Source organism: Anser anser (genome assembly GCF_964211835.1).
Source record: "Anser anser genome assembly, chromosome: 4".
In the NCBI taxonomy this organism is placed as follows: Eukaryota; Metazoa; Chordata; class Aves; order Anseriformes; family Anatidae; genus Anser; species Anser anser.
In genome coordinates, this window is record NC_139724.1 from 17,821,584 (window position 1) to 17,847,260 (window position 25,677).

The 25,677-nt window shown below is 35.3% G+C and overlaps 1 protein-coding gene across 4 annotated transcripts in view; it reads left to right on the forward strand.

The window, feature by feature from the left end:
* TUSC3 (tumor suppressor candidate 3) overlaps positions 1–25,677 on the forward strand; it is a 124,310-nt gene that overhangs the window by 61,777 nt on the left and 36,856 nt on the right. For 2 of the 4 annotated variants that reach the window (XM_083834594.1, XM_083834596.1), the window contains exon 6: positions 917–1,006. The exons of 1 other annotated variant lie outside the window; for it this stretch is intronic. In XM_083834594.1, coding sequence (XP_083690720.1) covers positions 917–1,006 — 90 coding nt within the window. Of the gene's footprint in view, positions 1–916; positions 1,007–7,424; positions 7,524–25,677 lie in introns of those variants that run through there. One more of the 4 variants, XM_083834597.1, reaches the window with a different exon arrangement.

Genomic DNA, 25,677 nt, shown 5'->3' on the forward strand with positions numbered 1-25,677 from the left:
CATCTGCTTAAATTGCTATGGCTATACTTTTGCTAGTGGGAATATACATTTACAGTAAAAATAAGCATATATATATAGAAGCTGTACCTAGTTTATATCAGAGTCTTTTAAGGATTACTTTCACTGTTAAATCAGAAGTCATTTAGATGATCCAAGTTCAGCATTACTGTTTTTCTCATTTGGCTATTAGAGGATATTTTAATTTCCTCTGTAAGATAGCCACGACTACTGCTGTGACTGATTTTTGCCATTTAGATTCTGTAGTATGACCTGCAAGAAGTAATGTCCATTTTTTCCAGTTTTCATAGATTCCTATCCTAATTCCACACTTTTCCATAGGGAATATCACTTTTCTATCAACTCAGTCATTGTCCTTTGTCATGGCTAAAATGGATCACAGTCGTATAGGACACAAAGTAAGCATTTCATAAATGAGAAAGACATTTAGATAGTTGGATTTTTTTGGTGTTTTTTTAAATAATTTCATATACCTGAAAGTAAACAGCTAAGCTAAACATTCATATTAGAGGCAGAAATAGCATCATGAAAGCTTGTAGAAATCTCAAATGACAGTTTTCAGAATATTTGTAGTGAGTGCTTTCTACTATCATGAATGTTTTCGGCCATGCGGATTTGTAAATGTGGCAATTCCAAGTGCACATAAAGAGAGGATTATTTGAAGAGAGATTTTGAAAATTTCTGTCTTGAGCTAACTCATTTTCTAACAGAAGTCATTAAGAATTTTATGAGAGCAGCACATCTGAAAACCCTGTCCTAAACATCAAATAAAAGTAGATACTGTATCTGGTTAGGTAAACAATTATGTACCTAAAACAAACATCACTAGCAGAGTGGTTTTTTATTCAATTCCTCTGGGTTAGAAAACAAGTATATTGTTGTTTTTCTATTTTTCTAGTGTGTTGTATTTGCTATGACATCTGGTCAGATGTGGAATCACATCCGTGGACCCCCATATGCTCATAAAAATCCTCAGAACGGACAAGTGGTGAGTTAATTCTTTTAAATTTTATTTTGAGGGTAGATATTTCCTACAGTGAATCTGTAATTGCAGCTATTTGCACTGGACTGTCTCAAATTAGAAGCAGAGTCCGTTACAGAATTTTTGGTGTTTAGAAAGTTCCACCACTTTTGATTTGGGCAGTGAAATGAGTGCCTGTGTTTTTCAAAATTCTAATTAGGCTCCCAGCTGCAGTGAATGTGCTATAAAATACTCCATACCTCACAATTTCCACTGCTCAAATGCGTTCTGTTTTTTTAGAAGCATGATCCCTCTCAATGTGAAAAGCAAACTTTTGTTTTTTTCATTTACGCAAACCTTTGAGATATGTAACCTCTTCATCTTGAGCATTTTGTTTAGAAAAGATGGCAAATGTTTTAATGTTTTTTACCATTTTCCATCATACCTCTCACACACTTCCACTGAACTTTCTGAACTTTACATAATGCTTTTTCCTGTTTTTCTTTACTTCTTGAATTTAAGGTCTTTATCAGCTTCTTAGAAAGTTACCATTAATTCAGTACTGTCAAAATTGCTGTTATATGCTGCTATTGCTGTCTTTGAAGGAATTCTCATCCTTGCTCTTCCCTGCTCACAAATTAGTAAATGTTCATCAGAGTTCACAAGGAGAAACTCTCTCTACCTACAGGGAAGGTAAAGAGGACCTTGGCTAATTTCTACTACTCTTCCATATTTACCACTTTTCAAAGTTGTTAGGATGGAATCTGTGAAATTTACAGTTGCAGACAGGAAGCTTTTCCATACTTTGTGGCAAAATGAGCCATGTTCAGCTTTGACCATTGCTAGTTAAAAGAGACTGACATAGGACTTAAAGAATAAATTTTCTTCAAAGATCCCTTTGTATCGTAATTGGGATAGCAGAAAAAATGATGGTTTGAATTTGATTACCAATCTGCTTTGTATTTGGAATGTAACACCATACTGAGATCATAAAGTGACATGATTCTATCCGTCAACCTTGTTATGCAGAAGTAGAGCTGGTAATGTAATAAACAATCTTTGTAAAACACTGTTTAGAAAAATTTAGCGTTTCATTACTGCCTTGCAGTATTAAATTTATGAAGCTTCCCTATGGAGCAACAGAAAGAAGAAATACTGTACAGAAAAAGCACCATTCCTGAAAAATTAGTTTTATACCTTAGCCAGGTTTATACACACCACCCTTTTTAAAGACCTGTTTTCATTAAATCATTTAAAAGTAACCCTTTAGTTGTTCCTCAGCTTGTGCCATCTTGTCTCTCAGTTTTCAGAGTGTCAACTCAGATTCTGAATGTCTGAAAAGCTACTAGTTAGGGAGTATAAATATAAACAACTAAATAATGAAGGTAATCATTAGGCTGGTCTTGAATTCTAATTACTAATCTGCTATGTAAGTCAATACATTTCTGTTTTTACTCCACTACATGACTTCAGGTAAGTTATTTTGTTTCTCTAATTGCCCTGTCTTTAACTTGTTCATGTGTCAGTGCTCCCATGTGTCAGACACCTCCCATGGAGCTGTCTGTGTCATTAAGTAAGAAGTCAGATTCTAAGAATTTAAAAAGGTACAGATATTGATTCACCAAGTTCCTAATTTAAAATAGCACTGACCAATACAGTTGTAACATAAAGCTCTGATTTTTACCAGTGCTAGAAGCTTAGTAAGTGTTCTGTAAACCGTGACTTATTTTACATTTCTGATTTTTAAATAACTTTATTGAACATTTTCCTGTTTCATTTTTCTAGCACTAACCTGTGTTCTTTTTCTAGCACTTAACTGAATTTGATGTCATAAAACTAATTATCTGAGAATTCTGTAAGATTTATTTAGCTATGATAACTGTAACAGTGTTCCACAGTAAGTTAGCAAGTACTATCTTTATATCTGGATGATGTTTAACTCTTCATTTTATTTCCAATGTCCAGGACTTAGTACCAATTCCAAATTTACATGCCAATTTTGCACAAGGATTTCATGTACATTTTACTCACAAACTCTGTTCAACAATCTTAACATGTAAACTCTTTTCAACAGAAGGCATAGAACAGCTCACCAAGCTTAGTTGTGTTATGGTCAGGTTTTTTTTTTCGTTTCAGGTGTTAGTAGTTAGGTTCTGTAGTGCACGGCCTGATATGCCTCCAGTCTTTGAAAGGGATAATAATTCTGTCTTCATAAATTGTGCCTTGCCTCAAATATCTCCTATTATTTGCTTTGTTCTTGTCATAATTTTGGATGACACTTCATTTCTCTTGCTTAAATTCCTATTTTTTCAAAAGATGAAAAGACATTTGTTTGTTTTGCTTAAACAAGACTACTTATTAGTGCCAGTATCTTTTAGAAGTAACATACCATTTCTTGGCATTTTTGGCTTGTGCACAGCATTTACGATTCCTTGCTTGATTACCTAAATTACTTTAATTCTATGATTATATTCTTTGAATGAAGCTTTTAAACCAAATTTCTGTAATTCTGGGTAGATCTATTATGTGAAGTTGATACGCTCTGTTACTGAGGTGGTTGTTGTTGCTTCCTTTATTCCTTACTGCCTTCAGGTACTTTCAGTTTTGGGGTCCGCATGAAAGTGGCAGCAGTATTATCTTTCAGTTCTGTTTTAAGTTGATGAAACTAGTCATGCCAGTCTTTTATCTTGATGTCTTCTTCATCTGTTGTATTTTTGGAGTTCTTCATCTTTTGCTTAGTAATTTCATTATGATTAGACACTTACTAACTAAATTTAGAGTGAAAGCTAAACATCCCACTGATTATATATAAAGTCTTGAGAGTACTGAATTTTATCAGTGGTAGAGCTGGTGGTGAGACAAGTAGAGGGATGGTGAATACAGCGAAATAGCCTCCTGCTGAGGTAGTTCTATTGACATTTAATTCACTTAACAGTAAAGAATTTTTAAATTTTCATCAGCTTTTACTCAAACAGGTACTAAGAAAATCAAATGGCTAGGAAAATATTTATGTATATCTATCCGGATAGATCAGCAACTTTTTAAATATTTGGATGCAAATTCTACAATTTTCATTGTGCAGTATGCTCAGGACTGCATCTTTAAAATAGTTGAAAGTTGACTATGAAGGAAAACAAGATGAAGGACAAGCTTGACCTAAAATACTGAATGAAAATATTTTTCAAGAAGTTGGAAAAGCTTTTTTGTGAAGGGGGGAAATACATTTTTATTTAGTATATTTATTTGTTAATTTGAAAATCTTAACCATTTTCAGATGTTTTCCCGACATAAGCAGATGCATTGTGAAATGGATAATGGTTTTATTTGCTACTATATTAATTAGATTCTCTTTTACATGTCTTATATTATGGAAGCTTGTTAAAATTGTTTTAGCATAAAAAAGTTATGCCATTAGGAAGCAATTTTTACCCATTTAGTAGGTCTTTTAAATATCACCTTTCAATATCAGATCAATTATAAATGTTTGTTCAGTTACCAAGCTGTTCATTCAGCTTTTTTTTTATTATTCTTACTTGCCTTTTAACAGCTTAAAAACCACTGATCTTTATTCAGGAACATTATTTAAATATCTATTTTTCAAATAGCCTCTCTGGCAGGGTTATCTGGTAATCTGTCTGTTTCTGAAGTTAAATGAAAAATGGGTTTGACTGCTCTGATTCATTTTTCCATTTGTCAATGTAAAGTTAAGGTGCTCTGTGAAAATTTATGCTTAGACTATCAAGAAACTTAATTCACATTAATCCTCTATAGCTAAGCAGGATAAAGCTTTCATGTGAGTACTAAACTGTTTTTAGAAATACCTTCCTATATCAGTAAATCAGAGCAAATACATTGTCTTTTTGCCTTCAACCTATCTAGAAATATGTTTGAATTCAGATTGTATTTGAAATGCCTGACTTTTTTGAAAGTGGCCAGATTGCTTAGTTGCAGGTTCAATATATAAAAAAGTCAATTTGCTGTATGATGTATTATAATGTATTTGTCTTGGCTTTTAAATTAAGAAAAAAAAGTTCATACCGGTTGTTGTATCAGTGTCAAACGTAAGATATCCAGATTGATCTCACTTGCCCCCCAGTGATGTTTTGATGCATCTGTCAACAATAATCACAAACATTGTACTGTTGAAAGTACTTATTTTCTATTGGAATAACCAATTATTTACATTGTTTACATTAATATACTTGGTAGAAGTGAGAAGTAGATTACATTATGAGTGTACTTAATGAAATGGCTTTTCTGTGATCATCAAAACTTTGAGTTTACTTAGAAGCTGCAACTAGTAAAGGATTTATCAAGCCTGTAATTTAAACTTCTATCTTGATTTAGTCAAAAAAAAAAACAATTGGCAGTGTAAGGAGTTGGTTGAACTAATGTAAAACAAATGATCTTATTAAATAGTTCTATTAGCAGATCAACACATTAGATACGATGTTGCTCATTTGTTAAATTAGTGTTGGGAAAACTATTAACCTGTATAAGATATCTGTCCTAATGCCTGAGATTGCAAGACAAGTCATAGCTGACATTTCAATAACTTTCTGTATAACAAATGTTTCTGCCATGAGATCAGAAAAGGGAACTCTCACCCAATATTTTGTAGCCATTTTTATTATGGGAAGAAAAGGTGAGACAGAAGAGTTTTTTGGATGAAAGAACCTCTAAATTACTAAATTTATCAATTCTTGAAGCATATATGCTATAAAAGTTTAGAGAATATCATTCTATTGCAGTACTGTATTCTTGGCTCAGTAAAGATGGAACACATTCCCATCAAATAAAAGCAGATTTTGGGCAGGTAAGCAGGCAGCAAGTAGTCTGTCATGATAAAATCGAATTTAAAAAAAAAAAAAAGCCAGATTTTAATTGCTACTTGTAACAAAAAAAATCCAATTTTAATTGATCAGTACCACTTTAAAATAACAAACACTCCTTCTCCCTATGCCTCTGTCCCCCCCTACACACATATTTTGACTGTGTGTGAATGGGCTTCTTAGACTAAATTCAGTTTCATTTGGAAAAAGAACCATATTATACAGAATAGCTCTTTTTATATCAGAAGTCAGAAAAACCTCAGCTGTGTGAAGTTGTGAAGTATCTGAAGATAGGAAGACAGAATGATAATGAAATACAGAAAAGCTAAGTTTTCTTAAAAACACACACAAAAAAAAGAATGATGCAAGGAAAAGCATGTTTGTGCTTTGCTGTTGCTTGCAGGGACAAGAGCAGTTTTGGTAAATCCAGGTTGAGTGTCAAGTAGGAATCTATTTTTTCTTCTTGGACTTTACTGGTTGTATATATGTTTAAAGGCCTTGTCTAACTGAATAATTTTGATTGAAACATACCTCTGAAGAGCATGTAGGCCACCTCAAAGCTGGTCAGGTTTCTCAGGACTTAGTCAAAGCAAATTTTTAATGTCATCATGGTTAGAAATTCCACAACTTCTCCAGGCAATCTGTTGCAGTGTTTTACCATCCACGTAATTCTGCTATTTTTTTTACTTTTTAATTTAATCTTTATATTTATAGTTCATATATATATGTTCCTGTATGTATATACACACACACACACACACACATATATATACAGGAACATATATATGTTCATATATATATATTGGTTTTACTTCAGGAACAGTTAAAGTAAATTTTATCCTTCTGTTCAGTAAATACTGGTATAGCTGAATTGTTAGTAGAGTTTACCATTGACTTTAGTACAGTTAAACTTAGCCAAGGGGTACACCTTTTCAGAGCTCCTGAAAGCATGCCTTTGCTTAAGTGGCAGCAGCATTATATCTCTGCAATACTCATACTGAAAATGAGAAAATGTTATACCTGACATACAGAGTTTTTTCTTTGCATCTTAGTACAGCTGTGTTTTACTACTTCAGATGGATTATTTTGCAAATCTTTTGTATTTCCTCCCTAAAGATAACTTGTAACACAGGTTGGGAATCACTTTGTTAATTACTAATCAAGTATCAAAATATATTCTGTTCTGCAGGGCCTTTTAGACTTACAGATCTTGTATATTTTTCAGTTGGAGAGTACTTGCTCTCCATATAGTTTTGCCAGTAAACTCTAATGCTGTCATTTCAATGTAACAGTATTAGATTTCTCTTACCTGCTTATGAACAATGCCAAGAGAAGAAACAGGCATTTGAATGTGTAATGCTGTAAATGAAGCAGCAAAATTCAGACAGCCTTTCCGGGACTAATTCACCCATAATCTTTGCCTCGGAGAGATACATTTTTATTGTTTTTATTTTATATTTATTCTCCTTTATGGTGGTTGAATTGTTGAATGCAAAGAACTTTGGATACTTTATCTGCAAGGCAACAGTAATTTGCTATTTTATATTTTGATAAATATAAAATGCTTTTTATATGTTTTCAAGGAAACAAGTTATTCTCATTTTTTTGTTTAGCTTTTGTGTCAACATTAATTCCTTTCTTTGGCTAATCTTCTATGTGTACTGACTGTTCCTGAAGGAATACACAATAGAAGAAGACATAAAGATAAAATTAAAAGGTAAACTAAAAAGTTTTATTCTATATGCTGAATGTTCTTCTGAGCCTCTAATAAGCAGTAGGATTGTACTATACAATCATGTCTTTTAGATAGCAAATATTTCTGAGTTCCTGGACATTAAAAGGCAAGTTATCTATGTTTTTATTTTTCTTTTCTTTGAATCACTTATTATACTTTTTTATTAACATATGTTGACATTCAGATCTTGTAGATCATACAGCAAGGGAGAGAAATCTCTTTTCAAAGTTTTCCTTATATGTTCTTTTGAAGCATTATGAATATTGACAAGGTTAATGATACTACTACTGCTATTCTTTCTACTTTTCCTTTTGAGATATAGAAGTGTGTTTTTTTCCCCTCTGCCTAGCAGTATACTTACATAAGATTTCAACAGTCTGAACCCAGGTAGCTGGGAAACCAGTTTTGCCTTCAGATAATGTGCTCAGATAGGCAAAACTTATTCCTGTGCTAAAATTGAAGTGGAATAAACTGGTACTTCAAAAGTTTATATATATATGCAGAATGTAGGAGTAGGTGCTCTGGTTCTTTTTTATAAAGGTTGACTACCGGGATAAATAGTGTGTTTTTTTTCCAATTCATTGGTGAAATTATCTCTGATTTCAATGAAGTTAGACCTGTTAGAGCACCCTTGAAGATCATATCCAGAGAACATAACTTAAGATTTATTTTTCCATGGAAGTGCTTCAATCGCAGAAGTGAAATTTTGTCTAGCCTTAGACTAAACAATGAGAATCTTTAAATAAATGAAGGACCTCTTTTCCTGATTTTTACATTTCTAAGTATATACAGTTTATCTACTATTCGTTATTTGGAATTGTTATTACAATGTTTGTAATTATAAAAGTACTTTATATGTATATACTTTCATTTTCTCATTTCTCCTTACTGTAATATATCTTAAATACAATTAAAAGTTGTTAGAAACACATACCGAATCTGAAATGCTTATGATGTGAGAAATACCATGCACGTGTTGTTAAAGTTTTCCTCTGTTCTGTGAATTTTGTGAAAAATTCAACCTAAACACCCAGAATTCACTAGAATATACTTAATTTGTGAACTGTAGTCTTATAAATTAGGAGCCAGATGAAAAGTTCAAGTTACTTAATTATTTTTATATTAATTCAATTGGATTTTGTTCACAAGAATAATTTACATAGCTGTTATATTAGTGCTTATATGTAGAAGCAGGCATTATAAATTTATTTTCTTAGTGTGGGTATATATATGGTAAGCTGTCTATGAAAAAAAATGCTGGACTGTGAACATCTTCCAGCTCCTCCAACCATCTTCTTTGGAGGGAAGGAGACAGAGAGAATGTAATTTTTATCCTGTTTGCTGGTCAGGTTTCAAACTCTGTCTTCATTGATTAGAAACAAGTTCATGAAAGGAATGGGCTTTACATGAGCTTTACATAAGGAATTATTTTTGTTTTGCACTATTCTTGAGTCAAGGAAGCTCCTGCCCTCCACTTAAAAAGATTACAGAACTGAAACGTGCATGGGTTGGAAAAGCTGGTCTTACAGCCTTACCTAGCAGGGTTGTTCATCTGAATAGCACAGCTGAGATGGATCTGCTCGTTAAGTGTTTTGAAAGCATCTTGCATCAATCTAATATGATATACAGAAGTGAGTAGGAGAGCAGGCTTAGTGTACATCACATTTTCATAGTATTCAGTGCTTACAGAATTAAACTTTAACGTTTATTAGAAATAGACTGCAGTTCTTTTGCATATGTCTGTACTGAAATGAGGAGGCGCTTTGCACCATTCCTCTCCTTGAATGTCTATCATTAATATTTATTTAAAAGCTTTTAGAAGCTGGAGTGCTTTAACTTTAAGCACAATGCAACTTAGAGTTTTTACTGAAAGTCTTGCAAATCTAGTTTCTGAGCAACAAACAAGATATGAAATAACTTCCAGATCCTGAGGTCACTTGGTATAGTAGGATCCTCTAAATGAAGAGAAAATAGCATTATTATTTAAAAGATGGAAACTATCTGGATTTACCAGTCCTTCACACTGTTAATATGGGTTAATGGAATGAAAGGAGCCTTTGATCTCTGATTATTATCATTATTATTTTTTATCATCACTGTTCTGGAAAAGATTCCAAGCAAAAATACTCTTTTGCCTTTCGTTTATTCATATTTTTGTACTTCCGGCTAAGTAATCCCTGTCAGATCAAAGAAGGAATGGTTCTGTAGTCTTCTCTGGGCTAAATACCAGAGTTATAGAACCAAGCTGAAAATGTTTTACAATTATTTTTGTTTTATCTGTCTATAAACAAAGAACACTTCAATAAATGGTATAATGAATGAATAAACACAATCTCATCTTGTCCAGTGCTGTCACTTAAGATGGTCTCTAGAACACAAGTAGGGAAACTGCCATTAAAATGCTCTGTATGTAAAAACAGTTTTAAAACTGAGCTTTGTAAATGTGCAGAAACATTTGGACATATTACTATTCACAGCCATTTTGTGTGGCACTAAAAAAATGGAGAGTTTTGTCAATGTTAGGTACCTGACCTTCTGAATGTGCCTTTAACTATACATATGCTACAGTAAGTGGAAATAATGCAAGCATTGGAGCAGCCACACAGTTTAAGAATGGATTTTAAGAATTGATTTAAGAACCAAATTGAATTAAATTCAAACCACTAGTCATCTCATATCTTAATAATTGATCACTTGCATTATTGTTAATTCTCTCTGGAAAATACAAAACTGCAGGGACATGACATGAATATATATGCCACTTTTTGTAGTGCTCACAGAGGGACTATAGTATGTCTGCTGCACTAGTCTTTCCACTCTATTGCTCTCATCCCTTAAAAACACCATGTTAAGTCCAGGCCTACAAAAACACTTTGCAAATCTTGAATATCTGGAAAAACAAAAACCGTACACAGATTTCAACTTGTGAGTGTCCTGGCTTTTTTCCTCCTTTTTGTTTTATTTCCTGTTTTCCTTACTAAAATATGGGGAAGCTTAATTTACTGAAGCCTTGGTTTGCTAAGGCCTGAACCAAGCTCTTTCACTCTTCTTTCATCTAGAAGACTATTGTGTTCTTTTGGCTTGCTTTCTGCCCGTGCTAGAGAGATCCTGAGTAGAGGTGATGAGTATTATATTAACATATTGCAGGGGCAGTACTTTGTACCCCAAATCTAACTTAATTTTTTAATAGGCAGATCATACTATATAAGCACAGCCTGAATATGATTCATTAGTGTGTACTTCTTTCCAATTGAGATTTTTTTTAAGGTAGTGAGAACATAATTTGTGGAAATTCTTCTGACTTTCCAAGCAAGATAATCTTCATTTCTTCCCATGTAATGTAGTGTGTGTGGTTTTTTTGTCTTTTAATCTGTTCTTCCTGGCATCATCTGAATTCATTAGTCCTTACTTTTGTGCTTATCATCAACTTGATACTTAATAAATTAGTCCCAAAATCCAGGCTTCTTTTAAGTGTTTTTTAACAGCCCATTATGTCTCCAGTTGAGCCGGTTATTCAGCCTTCTATAATGTTTGTTCCAAACCCATTTTTCTTCAGCTTTACATGTAACAGAATGAATTACCTAAGTCCAGATAAATACCACATTTTCTTTGTCAAGAGAATTAATGCCTAATGGAAGATACTGTGCCTGCTAAATCTGGTATCCATCTCTTTGGAATAAATATGCTTTACTTCATCTCATTTTTCATGTTCCTTTATATGTTTAATTGTTCTCTATATCAAAACTTATCCCAAAGCATTTCATGTTAATGAAATCTAACTTCTTTGTTTCTAGAATCCATATACTTTCCATGTATGCTATTCTATAAATGTACACTAGCATACTCTGATAGACTTGGTTAGAATAAATACATAAAAATTAAAATCACTATTAAGTGTTAAGATTGATGTGCTACTTTTGGAATGTGTCTCTTTGAATTTTTATTCAACTTTTGATGTGGTATAGATGCATTCTGGCATCTCTGAACCCTTGTCTCCCTTATGTTCATCTCAGCATTGCTGAAAACAGGATTCAGAAAATAGGTCGCTACCATCCTTTACTGCATATTAACCTCTTTGCTTGTTCTCTTCTTTTAATGGCTGACATATGAGCTATCTGTTTTCATTTCATTTGCAGGGTCACCTCAGCTTACCTACTGACAACTTTCATTTTATCTCTAAGCTTCCTGACTTTTTAAGAGGGAAATGTACTTGCTACTAGTCAGTCTCTTTCAACTCTCTAAGCTCTGGTTGTTCATTGTTATTCCATTTGGGTTTATTAATTAGCTAGGTCTGGAATCCTTCCCTGAAAGGCCACTTTTTTTTAAAGATGTGTCGGATACAGATTCAAGATAACTTTAACTATTAGCTTATGACTCAAATTCAATTCACCAATTTTTCTAGTCTAGATGACTACCCTCATTAAATTTTTATTTCAGTTTAAATCTTTTTAAATGGAAAATCTTAAATGGAAAGTTTTAAATTTTACTGTTCATCTTTTAGTCTAATTTACTGAATTAACTTGTAACATTTTCTGTGAACTTATTTTATACTTCCTGTGTCTTTACAGTGCCTTTTTTCTATGAAAACTGTGCTTAAAATAGCATTGCTTCTTGTTGAACCAGTAATTGAAGATAGAATCTGCTAGCTGTCACATACAGATCACTGAAGTCTGCTGTTAGTAGTATCTGTTTCAATTTCTATCTAGAAAATTAGTCTCCCATCTACCATGAGAAGTTCTTTTTTCCGAATCCCTTTCAGTTCAGCTTTGCAATATCTTCCACCATGCAGGTAGCCTGAGTTATCTGTTGACCTTGTTCTCCTCCAGGGCCTGAAATGTTCCACTGAAGCTCAGCTTATCACTTTCTCATTTCCATTTTTCTGTGAGTTCACCTGCATCGGTACTTAGTTCAGATAAGGAACACTCTTTTGAAACCTATGTCACATTCATTCCCACCTTGTATGCTTTGGTTCACATTACATTGGGCACATTGACTGTGTTCCTTTTGAATGAAGTGAAGACAAATAGTGAACTCCAGAAGTTCACCCAGTATGCTTCCAGTTGCTCCTGGTTTGTTCGGTCCATAGGACTAGAGAGGAACTACTGTGAAGTAAAAACCCTTGAAATGTGTAGTGTGGGTAGTGAATTCTGGGAATCAATAGGCACTAATCGCTAATACAAGCATAGCCTGGGAGTCTTCAGCAGCTCAACATAAGCATCTTTGCATCAGTAGCAGTGGTATTCTTCCAGTCAAATGCTGAACTTCTGAACTCTGTTCTGATGTGAAGGGTGATGTTAGTGGGAGGTTCTGATTCCATGACCATAACTGAACCACAGATTCGTATCTGATATACCTGTTCCTAGGACAAGGTGTGTCATGTTTTACTGGATATGTTCTGGTAATAGATCTTCAAATGTATGCTTATCTGTTTCCTGCTGCTCTCCCTTTCTGTACATATATATGAAAGACACTAGATAGAGCTTTGGATCATGTCTACTTTTATCTATAGTAGCTACTACAGTCAGCTTCTATTTTAGGCTTCTCTTAGAGAGATGGAAAAAGAAAGACCAAATACCGCTCTTCTGCATCCCCCAAGTTGTGATGCAGACATTAATACTTTGTTCTCTGCTGCCTTTTTTTTGTTTTGTTTTTTGCCTTCATCAGCTTTACCTTCACAATTGCTGTTGGAGGGCTAACTGCCAAATCCCATGATCAGACATGTAGTGTTCCCCATCCCTTGAGCAGGAAAGAATCTAACAACATCCAAGCTGCTTCTGTAGAAGTTTTGCAACATAACAAACCACATAAACACCAAGCTATAAAAGGATGAAATTTATTACTCTGAGGAATAAAAATTCTTTCATAGACATAAACAAAAGCTCAATCTTTTAACAGAACTAAGAATTACTTCAGTTTATATAATATATATATATATAATTTTTCCTAATTTTAAAATCCCTTGTTTCATTTTAAAGAAGGACAGTGCTATTATTCCTGATGATTTTTTTTATCTGGCCAGCAAAAAAAAAAAAAAAGGAATAGGACTCTTCCAAACATACAGAAATTGCATTTTAATATCTTTTAAAATAATGTTTCTTAACCAAGTTTGTCAGAAAAGGATTGCTAGATAGTATTAAAAAAATACTAGTTTCAAGGGAGACAAAAGACTATAACCTTCAAACTTTTTATGACTTTGTCTCTTATCAGTCATGCAAGTGTCAGAGTCATAATGTGAATACTCGAGAAGACTTTGAATTGTCAATAGAGTAAGCTCCCTTTTTGAGGTTATATTCGCTGGAACAGAAGAGATAACACTATTATCAGTGTTTTTATAGTGTAGCCAATTTCTCATTGCATGTACTGAAATGCAGTTTTTAATATAGTTTAGATATTAGTATAATGATAAATATGTCAGACTTTAAACTAAATTCTGAATGTTTCTCTCAGTCCTTATACAGGATGAAGTTCCACTTTGATCTCTCTCATATTTTTATGAATATTTTCTGGAAAAAAAATATTTTCAAACACATTTATAGCCATGCCCCTCCCCCCCCCCCCTTTTTTTTATTGACATTAAAATCTGTATTTTTTCCTGGTATATGTGTGGAATCATCAGCCAGATGGAACTTCAGAGTCTAGCACTGGAATATAAACGCACAGAATAAATGCCAGCCCCCTACATAATGTACAAATACCATTACAAGCTTATTTATGATGGTTGTACTAGGAGTTTTATGCTTTTTCTGGTAATGCATGCAAACCCATTATATTTACTACTAACTGTATAAGTTGGTTTGAACTGTAGTTACTTGTTACTTGGCTTGTTTTATATAATGTGTATATATATATGTATAATATTTATATACTTGGCTTTATTTCGTATAAATACTGATTTTTTTATACTGTGGGCTAGCTAATGCACACAATGTCAATGCATGTAAAAGTATTGTGCAAATTTTGCATGTAAAGACGACGACACTTAAGCTTTTACATTTGGTTTACTTCAAACTTGTTAATATTTACACTGAAATTAATTGAGGGCTTAACCTTTACAACTCTCTGCCCACTAGCACTGGTTTTCTTTTAATTTGCTTTGAATTGTTGGACATTGTTAGGAATATGTCAAATAATTCAAGATCTTTTCTATGAGAATTGTATGTTCACTACTAGATTTAGTTAGTCTTAGGTAGTCTTTTACTGCATCTAGGTATTCTGAAATAATATTTGTTTTACATGAGTGAAATTCTCATTCCTGATCTTCTAACGTACAGGTTAACAAATAAAGATTGACAATCGTATCAGTGCGTAGGGCTTCACTAGCAATCTCCAATATATCAGATGTATGAAAACATTCCCTAATACGTCGGCATAAATTAAATTCCAATAATCATCAAATATGCTAAGTGCCTAGAGAATTTTATGTAGGCACAACTGTGGCTCAACTGAAAGCTAGGTTATTTTTTTAGTATCAAAAAATATTCCATATTCTATAACTATTGGAACTAATTGTTATTGAACATAGATTTCATTTTGTGTTGTGTCCCATATATTGTAAAGTTGACTGTTTCCCTGTTAATATCACTCAAGATTCTGGTAATACACACATTGTTTTTAACAGTAAGACTCCAGATGAGTTCATACAGGGGCCTTTTGATTAACTTTGGATATTGGGTATAAGAACTCTGCCAGTGGAAAATATCAGTGTCAGAAATTTTAGCAAGCTACATAACTGATAATATATATTTTATAATACATGACAGGTCAGGCTATAGTGCTCATCTTACAGAATGAGGACTAAATTTTTTTCTCATTTCTGTTTTGTTCTCTACTGTCTTCTCCTCCCAATCTACCTATCTTAAGGAAAACAAACATGGCTGAAGCAGTAGAGAACTGTTTTCTCAATTATCTTATTGCCGATAGAGTAATTCATTGAATTAAAAAGATAAAAATGAATATATATATATATATAACAGTATTATTAGCAAATATATACTTTCATATTGCTCTGCATACCTTAGCAGGTTGAATTCCAGTATCTTTTATAGTTTTAAAAAGGTTCAAAATGCGAAAAGGAAGTAAAGAAACAATTCAAACAAATGAAAATGCGGAGGCAACAATGGTGTAAAACATTTTACTTAATATCCAACTTTTCTTCTTACTCTTTAGTTTATATGATGGTAATGTTCAATCTTCGAGAAAGTGTCCAATAACAGTCAACTACCGGAGTGTAATCCAGGCAGCAGTAGCTCACTTTCACTGTAGCTTTTTCACTGTAGAAGATAAATCTTTTGCAAAGTGTGCTCTACAGACTCTCTTAAAAGTTCCAGACATATAGAGAAGTAATGAAACTTTACGCAAAATGCTGCAACAAACCAGCTTTACGTGTAGTATTTATATCAGTCTAACTTTTAAAAAATAAAATTGTTATATCTTTACAATATTTAAATAATTGGCATCCATATTTGAAGTTGTTCTTAGGTTTTGTTAACCAGCTTGGTTTACCTTTTCTGAAGGACATGCCGTAGATTAAGATCAGGGGACCTGTGTCATGAATCTTGAATTACTGTTAGGACGAGCTGAAATATACTGAAATATCTGGAATGACCTCCCTCCTGAATTGTTCTTTTCCAGTGATTCTAATCAGTGTTTTCTGAAAGTAGGGCACGAAATTTGGTGCCATGGATTAGACTGGCTCTAGCCACTGTTTCTAGCTAACATTGCAAAATATGTCGTATATCAGTGTCTTTTTTTAACTGGAAGCAACACAATGAGTGTTCTCATAGCTCTAGGTTGTATAGTATGTAGTCATTCTTGGGTAAAACAATGACATGTCCCATTCAGGTCTCTCTCTAACAAAGAACTACAGACAAAAACAACAAGAAATTCCAGTCAGCTAGTTTTAGGAAGTATGTAACTACTTGTTTTTGATGAGCTGGGCCTCCCTGAAAACTAGTAAAAGCTAAATGGAAGTTGTGTAGGAGGGGAAAAAGCATTCTTGAGTCTGTTCTGTGGTCACTAAAAAGCTTTTGTGCTAGCAATTACATTTGATAAGTAAGTTTTAAATTTTCCTTGTGATATGTTTTATAAAATATAGATACGGTCTTTAATTCTTAAAGATATCATGTCATCTTTGTAAGCAGTTTGAAGAACATATGCAATGCTGCAGAGATATGTGGTGAGTACTTCATTTATATTGAATTTACTTTGAGGCTAAGAATGGAATTTTGTTTAATTTACACTGAAAGGCAATGCATGCTTCCAAAAGCAGGGGACAAAGGATGAGGAGATTTAAGATATCGCAGCCGTGTTCTTCCAAGAAGAGTAGAGAGTTCAGGCAAAGCTTCCAAGAGTTCAAGTACTCCATTATCCTTTAAGTTACAGAATGAAGTCTAATAAGTTCTTCTCATGGATAAATTTAAAAAAAAAAAGTGCAAATTACCAATTTTCAAGGTGAAAGAAAATCAGTGGTGTCTCACAGGGGTTTATGTTAGCACCTTTGCTATTTGCTATTCATCCCTTTCTATAAGCATGACAGTTTGCTGTTGGCCTTAAGTTATTTGGAATGCTAAAGACTTGCCAGCTGTTGAGTAATGGTAGACGGAGTTCAGTGCAGAAGAACTTCAGAAGAGGTCCATTAAATAATTACATGGAGAAAAGCATCAAAGGAATAATCTTCAATTTATTCAAACTAAATTTGAAGGTGGCATTTTCAAATAAAACATTTCTATGCATAACACAGCCAGCTATGGAACTCCTTGCTGTAGGTTATTGCAGGCGTTTAAAGCTTAAAGTATGCAAAAAGCTATTGAACAAATTTATAGCTATAAAACCTGTTCAAGATTGTAATTTCAAGGTAGTCTGCCTAAAACCAGTATGACTTGGGAGGCAGTATCTCAGGGAGAGATTTAAAGGGACCATTCTAGATCACAAACCTCAACATAAATATTAAAATGTAATGTTGTTAATAGCATCTGTCTTGAAGTATGTGAAGACTATTAAGGGCAAAGTTACTTTTGTCTTTGTCCACAGCATTTAATAAGATAGAAGGATAAAAATTGTAAATAATTCAAGCGTGTGTATTTCAAGAAATGTGGAAAATACTAGAAGTGTAGTCAAGAATGAAGATTTTAACTAGTTGGTCATTTAAAAGAAAGCTAGGTGGCTTTATTTATTGTTGTGTTGCAAGGTTGAAGAGTTTTGTATAGTCATGCTGGAGTTACTTTAATTTCATACTGGAATACCCACATCGTTCACATGGTGTACATCTTAATCCATGTCCTTTTGGAGTTAGATTTAAGGAGGAAGGGAAAATGAGATGTGGACTGATAGAGAGCATTATGTAGCGCTGCTAGTGCATGCAGCCAGCTGTTCAGGTTAACTTTTGAGAGGTCACTGGAGAGATACAGAAAAACAGAAAAGATGATCACTTGTATGGAGCTCTTAAGCTGATTAGACAAAAATATAAAAATGTACTTCCTAGCATTGAAAGTAACTTATATTTTGGAGTACTTTATCAGGGCAGATGCTATGCTCCCTCATACTTGGAAGGAGTTTTAGGACAAGTAAGATATGCTTAGATTCAACAAGGAGAAGAGACTTACCTCCTAGTAGCAGAAGTTGAGAAATAGCAGAGATAGTAGTTGACGGATTGTGACTGTTCTCATCTTGATTGTAATCTTTGGTGTGTGATTGTAATCTTTGAGAAGAATGAGCACATACATGATGTACATTAGCTTCTAGCCATCACAGTTCCTTGTTGAGATAGATATTACAGTAAAAATTAGTGCTTTACCCGTCTCTTGCCTTTTTGGTAAGCAAGGAGTGTTTCACTCATGAGGAAAAAAAAATTATTCTGATAAGGAGCAGAGAAACGAGCTCTAGACCTGAGAAAATTCAAATGCTAAAGATGAGATACCAGACTCTATTTGGAACATTATTGTCAGCATATCATGACGTGTCTACCAGACGTTTTTCATGCACTGTTAGTCACAGTTTTAATTCAGTAAAAAGTTCTCTCTCTAGGTCAATTTTGGAGGCATTTCTAATCACCAGAAACATGGATGACAGTTCACCTGCTGAACTTCTTACTTGAGCTTATTTGTAGAACCCATTCTTTGTTGTGGAAAGACTTCGGTGTACTTTTTTCTTGTGGCACTCTATTTAGTCTTCTGAAGCTCAATTAGATGTTACATAGAAATAAATGTTAGGTTAAAATTCTTTAATATAGAGTAAATGATTTTACTTTATAGTTTGTTCTGTGCAATTATGGGGCTTATTGCATGCTATATATCTTTCTAAATATTGATATTCTGAAACTCTATGTCCAATAAACCATTAAGGTGAAATATTGGCTCTCTTGAAATCAATAGCAAAATGCTTATTGACTTCTTTTGAATCAGCATTTCATCCAAATTATTTTTTGTACAGAGAAGAGACCTCTGTGCTCTTTTAGAAGTAGCATGGGACTGAAACACTGCTAAGGTCAGAGTCACTGTGAGGTTTTGTAACGAGAGCGTTAGAATTCATTGCTCACTGTGTGTAAACTAAAGAGAAGTGTGCAGCAAAAACTTTTTTCCTTTTTTTTTAAAAACATACTTTGAGAAATTGCTTGTAATGTTAAAAGAATCACTAATTAGTTTATAGGAACTGAGAGGAATCTTGAAAGTCCAGAGAGGTGAAAGCAGACAAAATTCATTTTGAAGCCTACAACTGCTTCTCCAACACTGGGCACAACCTTTGTGATGAAGTGGTGGGATGCCTGGAAAAACGATCTTCAGATTTACACGTTTGTGTTAAGTTAAAGAAAAACTTGCCAGTATAGATGAGATTTGAAAACTGACTCAACACAGAAGACTCTAGGAATTATTGGCTGGAGTTTTGTTCCTTTTGTTCATTTAAATTCATTTAGAGAAAGCAACAAACACCACATCAGAATATGCTTTTCTTGGCCAGCAATAAATTAGTGAATTAATTAAATTCAGAGAAATGCAGAAGGTTGAGGGCACTATTCAGCCTGTCAGATCTTGATTCAGGCTCAGCTAGTGAATAAATTTCCCTCCAGGACAAATCTAAATGCAAAGTTTTTGCTTAGTATAAGAGAGTTGCAAGCACTCTGAAAGTATTAATAAAATACTACACGTTTTGTAAAAGTCTTCAATTTTAATTGGTTTTCTTCTATTATCAATGGAAAATTATTCAAATTATCAGTGGAAAAATATTTAAAAATTGTTGTGTATATATGTACAATGTACAAATGGGGCTAAACTTAACTTAGCAAATAAAGGTTTCACACTGATGGGTGACTAAGCTCCACCACACAGCCCTCTCACTCTACCTCCTCAAGAGAGCAGAGGGAGAAACTATGATGAAAAAAGGTTCATTGATTGAAATAAGGACAGAGATCACTCACCAGTTACAATCATGGGCAAAACAGACTCGGCATAGGGAGATTAATGTAAACTGCTCCAGGCAGCATCTTCCAGCTGGAGTCTGCTTCTGTGGGGGCTCTCCATGGGAGAGAGAGCCTCCTTCAGGTCAGATCCTTGTGCACCACTGTGGACTCCTCTGTGAGCGTGGAGATCTGCTCCATGTGGGACCCATGGGCTGCAGAGGGACAGCCTGCTCCACCAGGGGCCTCTCCACAGGCCACAGGGGAACTGCTGCTGCGTGCCTGGAGCACCTCCTGCCCTCCTGCTGCACTGACCTTGGTGTCTGCAGGGCTGCTTCTCTCACATTTTCTCACTCCTGTCTCCCAGCTGTTGTTGTGCAGCAATTTTTTCACTTCCTTAAATCTGTTCTCCCAGAGGCCCAACCAGTGTCGATCCCTGGCTCAGCTCTGGCCAGCAGCCGGGTCCCTTTGGAGCCAGCTGGAGCCAGCTCTGATCTGACATGGGGCAGCTGCTGGGCTCTGCTCACAGAGGCCACCCTTGCAGCCTCCCTCCTACTACTAAAACCTTGCCATGTAAGCCTAATACAGTTGATGACATCAGTATTTTACCTTTTAATGGGCAAATTAATATTCTCTTCTAAAAATGATCAATCTAAGGGTTTGCTTTTCAACAACTTTGCCCAAACTAATAGCACTTATTTGCAAACCACTAAGGGCTTACTACAGAGTCTAATTTGAAAATCTAACCATCACTTTAATTGTAACCTCAAAGATCTGTGTGAATGGGAATTTAGTTTATGCATGCTTAATGTATTGTTTTGTGTAATCCTGAGTAATTTATCTTCTCTCATATTAGAATTATGCAGTTGCAGTAAGATTTGCTGAAAAACTTGCAGCAAAACAAAATTTTAGTGGGGAGCTTCTCAACATTTGTCCATAGTTTACATGCTAGAATTCAACAGAGGTACCAGAGGCCTGAGAAGTTCAATACAATAGAAATGTAAACATGTTAAAGCACTGTAAAATAAGCTGCCAGTCATGTACCCTTCCTGCCATCACTCAGCAGTGAGTTCTCAAATTTGTTGGGTCTTTAGCTCAAATTAACAACAACAAAAACAAACAAAAAGCAATATACATAACTGTCTATTAGAGAAAGTAAACTAGTACTTTCCCCTTTGAAGAAGGGAAAGTCAACAGAATGCAGTAAGAAGTTAAAGAAACTGTTGAAACTATAAGAAACGCTATGAGAAAATTTCAGGACATTAATAATTTTACATGTTAATCATTTTACATACCCCCAGCTATGGGGTTGGGCTTGTTGATTTTTTTCTTTAACCTGTAATTTAAGGTAGTTTATTTTTTTGTTTTGTTTTTCTAACATTGTGAAGTTAGAATCTGGGTGCTAGGCTACGTAGGTCACATGGATTTTTGTTCTTCAGTATAGATTCAGAAAATTTCTTGTTTTATATCAGTACTGCAAATTTGTGGATAATACAAAGAGTTACGATCTGTACAAATTTGAATTCCAGCATTTTCAATAATTCAGATGTGTGTGCACAATGGAGGTAGTTTGGCTTTTGAAATTTTTGTGATAACTATTTGATGTTTTTGATATAGTCAGCTCTGCCTTTGCTCTCAGTTCTGTAAAGCTGTGATCAGCTAAAGGAAAGTTATTTCTTCTTTCTACCTTATAACAGAGAAAGCAGAATCATTTATCATCATGAGGTAGTGGATGTGCTCTACTTTGTATTTCAGTCTACTTTGTTAATGAAATTCATTTTATGGCCTCTGCCTTAAAAGCTTATTTATCCACGGTGGCCCTTTCTTTTTTCTTTTTTTTGTTTCAAATCACTAAATGTGTCATGAAAATAAAATATAAAATGGGAGTAGTTCTATGAATTCAGACATAATTAAGCTTAGTCACATTCACAGATACCAGAAGTAACTTATTCAAAGCTCATGTTCTCCTTTCTGAGCTGAAAAGAGACTGCAGTTTCACAATTTAATACTTGTAAAATTATTTTAACTTCCTTGCGTACCACTGTCAAAGTCTCACATGAATAAGCAGTTATTACATCTGAGAGAATTTTTCATTTGACCTTAAATAAATCCCAGGTTTCTTTTTCCCAGTACATGGACGTTGTATTCTATTGATTTTCTTCTAGGTATTATTTTTTATGACTCTTTTAGTAAAGCTAACATTTAAAATATTTTGATATAAACTTGAAAGCAATGATCATTCTGAACTTTTGTTCAGACTTTTGTTTTTTGTAGTCCTGGAACTTTTTGGTCCTTAACAATTTGTAGGTTTGTTTGCTTTTTTTTGGAGACAGATGAAGGAAAGAACTTGAAACGCAACGTGTCTTCCAAACAGCAATGTTTGATTTATATTCATTGCAGCCTGGAACACTTGCTAGGCATAGTACAGTAGATAGGTCTGAGGTTTTGTGTCATAACATAAATTTTTTAGCTACTGGCTTTTATGGTATATTAAGTTAATGCTTGCAATCCTAAAATAGAACTTCATAAAATACATCATTACAAATTTGATAGTTGCCAAAGTACAAGATGTTTAATGTTAATAACACATCCATTGAAAAAAAAATGTTCTCACTCCTGCATTCTAATAATTAGGAAGCATCTGCCAGTGTGTTAAACAACAAATTTAAATAAGTGACTCCCATAGCTGCTGTCATAAATCATGGATTCAAAGCACTTGTTATTGCGAAATAAATTCCTATTTGTACAGTGTCTACTTTCAAATTTTATATTCTAAACATGGAGTGATTCCTTTGTTCTCAGTTTGTCCTGGTAAAGACTTCATTTGGCTCAGTTTCTATGTCATGTAAGCAGTACTTTTTCAAATAGGTTAACTAAACCTAAAATGCTATACAAAATATTGTTCTGGGCAACACAGTAGCTTTTTTTAATAACTCATCTGTGCAACTCTGAAAAATATAGGCTTACTCTAGAATGAATTGATTAAGAAAACAGTACAGCAAATTTTACTTGGTTCTAACCCTTTTTTTTTTTTTTGCATCTCAAAATACTAGGCTGTATTCACTTATTGGTGAGAGATTTTGATTTGGTTTAGGTTTATATTAACTGTATTGGTCACTTTTAGAATGGAACAGAATAGAATAGTTTGGTTGGAAGGGACCTTTAAACATCATCATGTCCAACCGCCTCACCACTTCAAGGTTAACCAAAACTTAAAGCATATTAATGAGGGCATTGTCCAGATGTCTCTTGAACACTGACAGGCATGGGGGCATCTCTCTCAGGCACCTCTCTAAGGAGCCTGTTCCAGCGTTTGACCATCCTCACAGTAAATAAATGTTTTCTGATGTCCAGACTGAACTTCCCCTGGTGCAGCTTTTGGCTGTTGCCACATGTCCTGTCATTGATTCCTGGGGAGCAGAGTCTGACACCAACATTGCCACTTCCCCTCCTCAGGAAGTTGTAGAGAGCAACAGGGTCAGTCTAGCATTAGATATTCAACCTAAAGTGGTATATGGTGAAACTTGATAAATATTACTGTTAAAATTAAGAGGTGAAGCAATCTAATTAGATATCAAATGGAAAATAAAATGGGATTATTCATGGACACATGGAAGAATAACATTTGCAATTGAAAATACTGGAGGACAGTTCATCATTATGAGTGATTTTTTAAAACTGTTTGTACATACTAACTGAAGAAAGGAAGGATCAAAGGGTGTTTAGGAAATAACTTGTAACCAATTATGTTTTTGTCCTTCATACGTGAAAAATTTCTTTGCAAAAATGTATTTGATAGAGAAGAACTCAACCAAAATTTATTTGGAAAAACAAGTTGGCCATCCCCAGTAACAGTCATTGACCGCTACAGTGCTATAGTGAAGTGGGTTAAATTCAGTTGTTTCCTGTAGAGCAGCCAACATTTCTTACATTCTCTGATAGTATTTCACTAAGAGTATATCCTCTGTCACTGCAATAAATAACAGTGTCATGTAGATGGTGAGACCTCATCATCTGATCTAAGGGTACAATTCTTGTTCCAAGTGCTGTAGAATACATCACCTGAAATGAAACTACATTCATGATTTAGGACCCTAGGAGCACAATACTCTGAATACATACTACACATTTGAATTAATGTATCATTATTATCCTCATATTACATTTAGAGGTCACCAAGTTTGATTTGTAATCATGAGTTTCCTCAGCACAAGAAAAAGGTAGAATAGCTGTGAATTGAAGGTATCACAGTATCACAGTATCACAGATTTCTAGGTTGGAGGAGACCTCAAGATCATCGAGTCCAACCTCTGACCTAACACTAAGTACTCCACTAAACCATATCGCTAACCTCTACATCTAAACGTCTTTTAAAGACCTCCAGGGATGGTGACTCCACCACCTCCCAGGGCAGCCCATTCCAATGCTTAATAACCCTTTCGGTAAAGAAGTACTTCCTAACATCCAACCTAAAACTCCCCTGTCGCAACTTTCGCCCATTCCCCCTCGTCCTGTCACCAGGCACGTAGGAGAACAGACCAACCCCCACCTCGCTACAGCCTCCTTTAAGGTAACTGTAGAGAGCGATAAGGTCGCCCCTGAGCCTCCTCTTCTCCAGGCTGAACAAGCCCAGCTCCCTCAGCTGCTCCTCGTAAGACTTGTTCTCCAGACCCCTCACCAGCTTGGTCGCCCTTCTCTGGACTCGCTCGAGCACGTCCATGTCCTTCCTGTAGCGAGGGGCCCAAAACTGAACACAGTACTCGAGGTGCGGCCTCACCAGAGCCGAGTACAGGGGCACAATCACTTCCCTAGACCTGCTGGCCACACTGCTTCTTATGCAGGCCAGGATGCTGTTGGCCTTCTTGGCCACCTGGGCACACTGCTGGCTCATATTCAGCCGACTATCAACCAATACTCCCAGGTCCTTCTCGGCCAGGCAGCTTTCCAGCCACTCATCTCCTAGCCTGTAGCTCTGCTTGGGGTTGTTGCGCCCCAGATGCAGGACCCGGCACTTGGCCTTGTTGAACTTCATACAGTTGACCTCAGCCCATTGCTCCAGCCTATCCAGATCCTCCTGCAGAGCCTTCCTGCCCTCGAGCAGATCGACACACGTACTTAGCTTGGTGTCATCTGCAAACTTACTGAGGGTGCACTGGACGCCCTCATCCATATCATCGATAAAGATATTAAAGAGGACCGGCCCCAGTACCGAGCCCTGGGGGACACCACTAGTGACCGGCCTCCAGCCAGATTTGACTCCATTCACCACAACTCTCCGGGCCCGGCTATCCAGCCAGTTTCTAACCCAGCGAAGCGTACGCCAGTCCAAGCCCCGAGCAGCCAGTTTCTTGAGGAGAATGTTGTGGGGAACTGTGTCAAAAGCCTTACTGAGGTCAAGGTAAACCACATCCACAGCCTTTCCCTCATCCACCAAGCGCGTCACTTGGTCATAGAAGGAGATCAGGTTCGTCAAGCAGGACCTACCTTTCATAAACCCATGCTGACTGGGCCTGATCGCCTGCTTGCCCTGCAAGTGCCGCGTGATGACCCTCAAGATAATCTCCTCCATGAGCTTTCCTGGCACCGAGGTCAAACTGACAGGCCTATAGTTCCCCAGGTCTGCCCTGCGGCCCTTCTTATAGATGGACGTCACATTGGCTAGCTGCCAGTCAACTGGGACCTCCCCCGATAGCCAGGACTGCCGATAAATGATGGAAAGCGGCTCGGCCAGCTCCTCCGCCAG